At 45.1% G+C, this 9,155-nt stretch overlaps 2 protein-coding genes across 3 annotated transcripts; one reads left to right on the top strand and one right to left on the bottom strand.

The window, feature by feature from the left end:
- Positions 1–502: 502 nt before the first annotated feature.
- LOC102950827 (olfactory receptor 6T1) lies at positions 503–1,924 on the top strand. Its single transcript, XM_015538818.2, is given in 3 exon segments — positions 503–1,441; positions 1,443–1,511; positions 1,802–1,924. Coding segments are annotated over 3 exon segments (1,131 nt in total).
- Positions 1,925–2,527: 603 nt separating this feature from the next.
- Positions 2,528–5,444, bottom strand: LOC102961805 (olfactory receptor 4D5). 2 transcript variants are annotated; one of them, XM_042958046.1, is made up of 2 exons: positions 4,543–5,444; positions 2,528–2,546 (listed from the first exon to the last, which is right to left on the bottom strand). In XM_042958046.1, exons 1-2 carry the CDS (start codon positions 5,442–5,444, stop codon positions 2,528–2,530), a joined length of 921 nt encoding a protein of 306 aa, XP_042813980.1. The 2 variants fall into 2 exon arrangements, with proteins under 2 accessions (XP_042813980.1, XP_015394392.2); XM_015538906.2 differs by lacking the exon at positions 2,528–2,546 and having other exon boundaries at positions 4,500–5,444.
- Positions 5,445–9,155: the final 3,711 nt, after the last annotated feature.

The following is a 9,155-nucleotide window of genomic DNA, read 5'->3' as shown; positions in this document are numbered from 1 at the left end:
CTAGTAAGATTTTTTCATAGTACATTTGTTCTCTGACCCCTTCCTTCTTCTGGATTCTTCTAAGTTCACACTACTCAAGTGGTACCCAGCCTAAGTGAAACAGGGAAAGCAGTATGTGCGTGAGAGCCACAGAAAGTTGGCAGGAAATTCTGCCTCTACTGCTCTCTATTTGATCATAGAAAATTTCCCTAAACTTCTTCAGTCTTCCTTCCCTTATCTGTAAGATGAGAACAGTTATATCTATCTCTGAGAGCTGCCATGAGAGGAGATAATGCATCCAAAATTTCCCAATACATAGTGTTCAATATCATCTGTGTTATTATTAGTATGCTGCTTGCTATCATAATTTTGTGTAAGTCACCTGTAAGCAGACAGATTAATATATTCTCAGAATGTAATCAAGAGTTAGGTGCCTATTATTTTATTGATTGATTAATTGATGACTTGTGGCTGTAGATCCAGTTATAAAGTTCTGTTTCGTTTCTCCTGCCGATGACCAGAGATGAGTCCTGAAAACTGGACTCACGTGACAGGGTTTGTCCTTCTGGGTTTCCCCAGAAGCCACATCCTGCAGTTCCTGCTGTTCCTGGCTTTGATGGCAGCCTACGCTGTAACGGCCACAGGCAACCTGCTCATCATTGGGCTCAGTTGGACGAATCGACACCTGCACACACAGATGTACTTCTTCCTGAGGCATCTGTCCTTCCTGGAGCTGTTGCTCGTGTCTGTTGTGGTTCCCAAGATGCTTGTCGTCATTCTTACGGGGGACCACTCCATCTCATTCGCCACCTGCATCATCCAGTCTTACTTCTACTTCCTCCTAGGCACCACCGACTTCCTCTTAGCTGTCATGTCTCTAGATCGTTACTTGGCAATCTGCCAACCTCTCCACTATGAGACTCTAATGAATGGCCGTGTCTGTTCCCAACTGGTTCTGGCCTCCTGGTTAGCTGGATTCCTCTGGGTCCTGTGCCCCACCATCCTCGTGGCCAACTTACCTTTCTGTGGCCCCAATGGTATTGACCACTTTTTCTGTGACAGTTGGCCCTTGCTGAGGCTCTCTTGCGGAGACACCCGCTTACTGGAGCTGGTGGCTTTCGTGCTCTCCACGTCAGTGTTACTGGGCTCGCTGGCACTGACCTCGGTTTCCTACGCCTGCATTCTTGCCACTGTTTTCAGGGCCCCCACACCTGTGGAGCGAAAAAAAGCGTTCTCCACTTGTGCCTCACACCTTACAGTGGTCATCATTGTCTATGGCAGCTCCATTTTTCTCTACATCCGTATGTCAGAGGCTCAGTCCACGCTGCTCCACAAAGGGGCCTCCGTCCTGAGCTGTATCATCACACCCCTCCTGAACCCATTCATCTTCAGTCTCCGCAACAATAAGGTGAAGCAGGCCCTAAGAGATGCCCTGATGTGGCACAGAACCATGGCTGCGAGAGACTATGAGGGTCACAAGTAAAAGGAAATATTGGATTAAGAGGTTAAAAATGTATGCAATTTGTAAAAATGTATTTGAAGTTCAAATCAGTCCAACAACACCCTGCACTTTTCTCAGACAATTAAAAACTAGCCTCCAGAATGACGCATCAGGAAAGAGAGAGAGAGCCTTCGTTTTCCTCTCTCCTCTCTTCCTGATGCCCTCCCCTCCCCATAGAGAAGGCTGATCCAGTTGGCCACACTTCAGAATTCTGGTTAGGACACATTTCCCTTGGGGAAGGTAAGTGTGTGGACTTCCTTCAGGGAGGCCGTTCCTCTTCCTCCGTATGTGTATGCTCAAGCGTACTTACTATTGCTTCAGGGTCCTGTCATGCAAAGCCAATCAGAGAATGCTAAAAATACGGAGACTCAGATCTGGAGCTTAGAGGAGAGTAAGAAGAAGGCTTCTGATGACTTCCATCTAGACTATTACAAACAAGATTAACCAGAACCCGAACATTGGGAAATCCCATTTGGGCTGCGGTAATAACTATTTCTTTGATCTTCACTTGCCATTGCTGTTTAGGTGACCAGCAGCTCCTATAGGAATCTCCCGAAGGAAAAACACTGTGACCAGTGAAATAGTTAGATATCCCAAATTCCCAAGTCAACTTCTGCCTGATAGACTCTAAACACAAAGCCAATCATCCAATCACTTATTTAAGAAATATCATTAAATACCCAGTAGGATTAAGGCACTGAGCTAGGCAGGGATGGAACTAGGGTGATGTCTAGGGCCAAGGGAGATGTTTAGGGCACAAATTTTAAAGAGACACACACCCACGTGGTTGTGCAAGTACAGGGTCAGGCTGTGCACAAACCTGAGAGTATATGCTTCCCAGGTGCTGCATCAAGGCCCCTCCGTTGCTGCTCTTGAATCTAGGCTGTGGAGCTAGACTGTGGGGAATAAGTTTAAGAGCTTCCATGGGGCGCCTGGGTGGCTCAGTCGGTTGGGCGTCCGACTTCGGCTCAGGTCATCATCTCACAGTCCGTGAGTTCGAGCCCCGCGTCAGGCTCTGTGCTGACAGCTCAGAGCCTGGAGCCTGCTTCAAATTCTGTGTCTCCCTCTCTCTCTCTCTCTGCCCCTCCCTTGCTCATGCTCTGTCTCTGTCTCAAAAATAAATAAAAACATTAAAAAAATGTTTTAATAAAATAAATAGAGAAATAAATAAAAAGAGCTTCCTGAGCTTGCACCAATGGGTTAACAAGACTCAGGGCGGAAAGCCACCACAGGGTGAAAGCACCCAGCGTAGAACAAAGCATAGAGCAGAAAGCCGCTTCCACAGGACAAAATCGTCCAAGAACAGGTAGAGGCAGAAAGCCGCCACAGCAGGGTGAAAACGCCCAGGATTTATCATTAAGTAAAACAAGCATAGAGTGGAAAGCCGCTACAGGGCCAACACGCCCAGAGCTAATTAGCAAGAAAAATGCCTTTTTAACCCTGAGATAGCATGCTCTATCTGTCTTAGCCCCTAGAAAAGTTAAGATAAACAGACCTGGTGCCTGGTGCCTGCAGTAAACAGCCACCTGCTCAGCGCCAGGACTTTGATTTATATTTACCCTAACCCCTAACACTGCGTACCTTCGAAACCCCCTTTCTCTCACACACATGAGTTAATGGCCACTGTTTTACTGTCTCTTTCTGCACGTGTATCACATTTATAAGCCTTCTGATCCTAATAAATACGGAGCAAGGATCTTTACTCAGGGTTCTTGTCTCTTCCCAGACATTAGCCTCTCTCGTATTCAATTCTGCATCCACTTTCTTGCTGGACAAGAGAGAACTCCAGACTCAGAGTCTGCAACGCTAGACCTTGAGTATGTAGTAGTAAACAAGATAGACAAGGCCCTCACTTTTATACAATTTATAGTGTAGTTGGCATGGCTGGCAAAAAAAAAAAAAAAAAAAAACATACAGACAAACAAACAAGAAAACCTAAATACACACATTACTATGTAGTTGCAATTTATGACAAATGCTTTTGAGAAAAGAGCCGAGTTTCGTTAGAGGGACTAGTAAGGAAAATTAATCTGGATTAAAGACCAGGGAACATACCTCCGAGGAAATGAGCTCTATACTGAGGCCTCAGACTGAGCAGCAATTATCCAGGAAGAAAGTAGGGGAGCAGCATTCCGGAGAGAACGAGTAGTATTTGCAAGGACCCACAGTCAGATGAGGGAATAAGAGAAACAAATGCACATGAGGACTGGAGAAGGAGAGGTGGGCTGAGGTCCGTTCAGATAGGACCTTATCTATAAGGTTTATGGGGATCTTTCTTCCTTCATAAGGCAATGTAAAGCCTTTGAAGGGTTTTAAGCAAGGAAGTGATCAAATCATATTTTAAAAAATCAATTGGCTGCTGTGGGGACAACAGATTAGAGGGAAACAAAGTGGATTTTAGAGGATCGAGTAGGAAGCTATTGCATGGATTTGGAGACAGATGTGCTAGTTATGACTTTACAACTGGCAGTGGGGTTCTCTCTCCCTCTCTCTTGGCCCTCCCCTGCTTATGCATTCTCTCTCTCTGTTTCTCTCTCTCTCTCTCTCAAAATAAATAAATAAAAACTTGTTAAAAAATAACTGTTTTGAGCTCCTCGGATATATTTTGTGTCCTAGAAGAAATGTCAGAAAAGAAACACCAGATGTACGACCTTCATGCCTACTTCAGCTGGAACTTTCTCAACAGGGCCAACAGCATCATAGGAGCAAGTGCCATCTGACCCAAACATCAAGCCTGCATAGCAGCTGAGACTTTTTCTCTAGGAGGCACTTGGGAGAAGTTCTAGGGTACTCATTCCATTTTCTAGCTGTGTTAAAAGTTCAGGTCACCAGAACTCGACTGAGGTTGAGAACAGCGCAGAAGTAAGTCATAGTCCAGGTAAGTAATAGAGTAGACAAGTGGTTTTAGCTACTCTGTAGGTCTTCTTCAGCAGGCTGCCCCAGAGAAACAGCTCTCAGATTCTCAGGTCTCTGCTTCTGCTAATCTGGAGGGCGGGGGGGGGGGGGGGGGGGGGGGGGGTTAGTGCTCCAGGGGGCCCAGAAGGTCTTTCTGCCTCCTCCACAGTTTCTTTATGGCCACGATCACTTCCTTGTTTCTCAGGGTATAGATGGCAGGATTCAGCATGGGAGTGACCATTGTGTACAGAACAGAGACCGCCTTGTCCATAGGGAATGTCCGAAATGGCCTCGCATAGATGTAGACACAAGGCACAAAAATTAAGGTCACCACAGCAATGTGAGAGGCACAAGTGGATAGGGCTTTGCTCCGGCCCTCCCATGAGTGGCCTCGGAGCATGACTAGCAGTGCCGTGTAGGATCCCAGGAGCACCAGAAAACACATCAAAGTCACCAGGCCATTGTTAGACACCATCAGAAGCTCTAAGACAAAGGTATCCGTGCAGGCTAATTTGATCAGCTGAGGCACGTCACAGTAAAAGTTGTCCAGCTTGTCGGGCCCACAGAATGGCAGCTGGATAGTCAGTCCAATCTGCACAATGGAGTGGATGAAGCCCCCCACCCAGGAGGCTACCATGAGGAGCCCACAGACTGCCCGGTTCATCACAAGCATGTAGCGCAATGGCTGGGAGATGGCAACATAGCGGTCATATGCCATCACTGTCAGCAGGAAGATCTTGATGCCTCCAATGAAGTGGAAGAAGAAGAGCTGAGTCAGGCAGCTGCCGAAGGAAATGATGGGGTTGTCTGAGAGCAAGTCAAACAGCATCCTAGGTGCTGTGATGGAAGAGTAGCAAAGGTCTAGGAAAGAAAGGTTGCCTAAGAGAAAGTACATGGTTGTGTGGAGGCGTGAGTCACAGGTCACTATGGCCACAATAAGGAGATTTCCAGCTACGGTCATAAGATACACAGCAGAGAAGATAATAAAGAAGAGGAACCGAAGCCCCCATACCTGAGAGAGCCCCAGGAGGACAAAGCCTGTCACCTGGGAATGATTTGCTGGATTCATCTGCTCGGTATAACCTGGTAAGCGAACCTGCTGAAGAAAATGCACGTACTCGTCACGGGATCCACCAGCTTCTCTGCGATAATTTCCTCTGCCCTCTCTGGGGAATCCTCCCCTGTCTCATTTACTATAAGACGACTATCCTAAGAAGTTCTATAGGAAACCATGCATTGGAACATCCCATATTGGTATAATCAAGCACAGGAGCGTAAAACTCAGGGTAACACTGCTACTATTTATAGTTCATGAAATCAAAAATAATCAGCCCTCAAAACTTGAGAAGTGATACACAGAGAAAAAACTGCAGCCCCGGAAGTAAATGTCACTTCTCCCAGTACCTAGTGGTCTAAAACAGGAACGATCTTCCAAAATTCTGTCTCACTCCCCTCATCCATGATGTCAATTAGCCAAAATACCTGCACGCTCTCCTGCAGTCTAATATCTCATAGCTATAGGTAGCCTTTATTTAGAAAACCCGAAAAATTCCCACAGGCCAAATATTTAGACCTATAAAGGTCGTGAACTGCTGTCTTCTTAAAGTTAGATAAGAAAACATGTGGCAGAAGAAGCTTCCTGTCCAGTGGCTCTGGGAAACCCAGAGAAACTATAGTCCCCGGGGAAACACAGGGAAAAGCAACCAGAATACTGAACTGCCCCCCAAAAATGTGTGTGTCAGTGTTAATTTCAGAGACATCATCCAAAGAATAATTGCTTTTTCATATGAGAAGCAGCAAGAGAAGGCCACAAATATTATCTGAAGGTAAAAAGTCACCATCTACGTGCAAAGCTGCCTCAACGTTTGAAACCCTTAAAAATAAAAAGGGTGTTTTATATATTTAAGTATGTTTACAAGCTGGCTATTGGTTAGACTTCTAGAATTAATGTCTTCATACTCTTCAACGGAAGTGTGACGTGTCATTCTGCCCTTAATTTTAATTATGACTTTTCAATTATATTTTCCTGCCTTTGTTCTTTCTTTACTCGATAAACATGTACTAAGCATCTTCTATTTACTAAGCACTATATTAAACACTGAGAAAGTTTCGAAAATAAGACCTATGACACATTTTGCATAGAACTTTCACCTTCTGACACCTATCCACCCCTCCAGCTTCATCATTTTATACATAGTCTCCTCACACATACACAATGATATATACAGAGCTACCCGAAGTTCCTTGAACTTGCCATGCTCACCCCATGCTTCCCTGGTTTTCTTTATTAATCTCTATGTATTTATTTCATCTTAATTTTATTTTATTTTAGTTTTTTTAATGTTTATTTTTGAGACAGAGAGAGACAGAGCATGAGCGGGGGAGGGGCGGAGAGAGGGGAGACAGAATCCGAGGCAAGCTCCAGGCTCTGAGCTGTCAGCACGGAGCCCGACGCAGGGCTCAAACTCATGGACCACGAGATCATGACCTGAGCTGAAGTCAGATGCTCAACCGACTGAGCCACCCAGGCGCCCCCCACCTTAATTTTAAATTTTTATTTATTTATTTTGAGAGAGAGACAGACAAAAAGAGTGAACAAGGGAGGGGCAGAGAAAGAGAGAGAGAGAGAGGGATAGAGAATCCCAAGCAGACTCTGCCCTGTCAGCTCAGAGCCCAATGTGGGGCTTGATCCCATGAACCGTGAGATGACCTGAGCCAAGGTCAAGAGCTGGGCGCTTAAACCACCTGAGCCACCCAGGCACTCTTATTTCATCTTCATTTCAAGGAAATGTTTCGAATACACAACATTGGGCTTTCCAGTCAGTTTCCAGTGGGAAGAACTTGGAAGTCGAGACTTTCATCTTTGAAATAAGAAAAAGCTAAACAGCGTGACAGGCAATGACTTTTCTCGGAGCCATCAGAGACTGGAGGTTACAGGGCAAAATGCTACCTCAAACCCTGGAGGGCCAAGGGAAGCAAGAGGAAGTCGTAGTGGAGACCGGCTTACCTGGCACAGAACACTGGAGTCATACACAGATAGGAGCACTTCACTAGCAATTCTGACAAATTGCTGGAGGCTGAGTGTGGACTAGCATGCCGGTGGGAAACTCCTGGGGGTTGCCATCTTAGGGAACCCCTACACTTTCAATGGTTCGATCTCCACAGTGAAGAATGATGGAAGATACTCTCCTAGCACTGGAAGAGTGTGAGGAGAAGTAAAGTATCTATTGTCTAGGATGAAAAGCTTTTGCTAGAGCCGTATCCCACCTGGGAGAAGGACATTTTCCCCCCTTCAGCGCCCTACAGCCTTGTGGTATCACCTATGGGGGTGAGTGTAGGGAGGCAGGCTGACTGAAGACTGAAGTTTAATCACAAGATTGTAGAAAGCTTCTCTCCTTCAAGGACCTTGTCTCCACACCAGCAGGGCTCCAGCGTGAAAACAGTGGGTTACAACTGAAACAACCACAAGACACAGACTCTAAGGACAAGTACTTAAGGATGCCTGAAGGCAACGCAAGAGGTGGCAGAATAAACGTGAAACCTCTGCCTTCTCCAACTAGGGCAACTACCAGGCAGATTCACAACAATTCTCACGCTAAAGTTTCTTCACCTCAGTTCCCGTGACCTGACGGTTCTTATTATTTTATGTTGGGCTATTCAACAAAAACATCACGAGTCGTGCTAAAAGGCAAGCAGAAACACAATCTGAAGACACAAAGTAAACAAGAGAACTAAACTCCTGTATCATACAGATGTTAGGATTATCAAGCAAGGAAGTTGAGACAGCTTTCATTACTGTGTTAAGGACTCCCACAGAGAAAGTGACCAACTTGCATTGGTACTGTAAGGAGAGCGATGGAAACTTTATGAACGTATAAAAATGAAATACTAGAAGTCCAAAACACTGTAACAGAAATAAAGAATGCTTTGATGGGGTCCTCAGTAGGCTGGACACAGCCAAGGAAAGAATAAGTAAGCTTAAATTCCCAAACTGAAATGCAAAGGCTAGAAACAAAAAAGAAAAACAGAATAAAGCATCCAAGAATTTGGGGATAGTTTTTTTTTTTTTTAAGTTTTTATTTATTTATTTTGAGAGGGACAGAGACAGCGGGAGTGAAGGAGGGGCAAAGGAGAGGAAATCCCAAGCAGACTCCATGCTGTGAGCACAGAGACGACGTGGGGTTGTAACTCACAAAACCTCGAGATCATGACCTGAACCAAAACCAAGAGCCCTAAGCTGAACCAACTGAGCTGAGCCACCCAAGCGCCCCTGGGATAGTTTTAAAAGATGCAACATAATGTAATCGGAAGACCAGAAGGAACAACAGAATGAAGTAAAAGTACCTGAAATAATAATCACTGACAATGTTCTGAAAATAATGATATACATGAAACCACAGATCCAGGAAGGCCAAAGCATACCAAACAGAATACCAAAAATAAAGAAATATATATAATATACACCTAGGTATGTCATATTCAACAACAGAAAACCAAAGACAAGGAGAAAAATCTCGAAAGAAGTTAGAGGAAAAAAACTGTCAACAATAGAGGAACAAAAATAAGAATTACAAGGCAAGTCTTGTCTGAAACCAAGAAAACAGGAAATAAGTGGACTGATACGTTTCAAGTGTTGAAAGAGAGAAAAAGAACACCAGCCTAGGGGCGCTTGGGTAGTTCAGTTGGTTAAGCGTCCGACTCTTGGTTTTGGCTCAGGTCATGATCTCACAGTTCCTGACTTCGAGCCCCCCATCCGGGAGGCTGTGCTGAGAGCACAGAG

This window comes from Panthera tigris, chromosome D1, assembly GCF_018350195.1.
Source record: "Panthera tigris isolate Pti1 chromosome D1, P.tigris_Pti1_mat1.1, whole genome shotgun sequence".
NCBI classification, from domain to species: domain Eukaryota; kingdom Metazoa; phylum Chordata; class Mammalia; order Carnivora; family Felidae; genus Panthera; species Panthera tigris.
Note: the sequence above shows the minus strand (reverse complement) of the source record. Positions and strands in the feature narration are given on the sequence as shown.

Bases quoted from the DNA above. Each gene is read 5' to 3' on its own strand.
- LOC102961805 (XM_015538906.2), bottom strand. From the start codon at position 5,444: ATGAATCCAGCAAATCATTCCCAGGTGACAGGCTTTGTCCTCCTGGGG.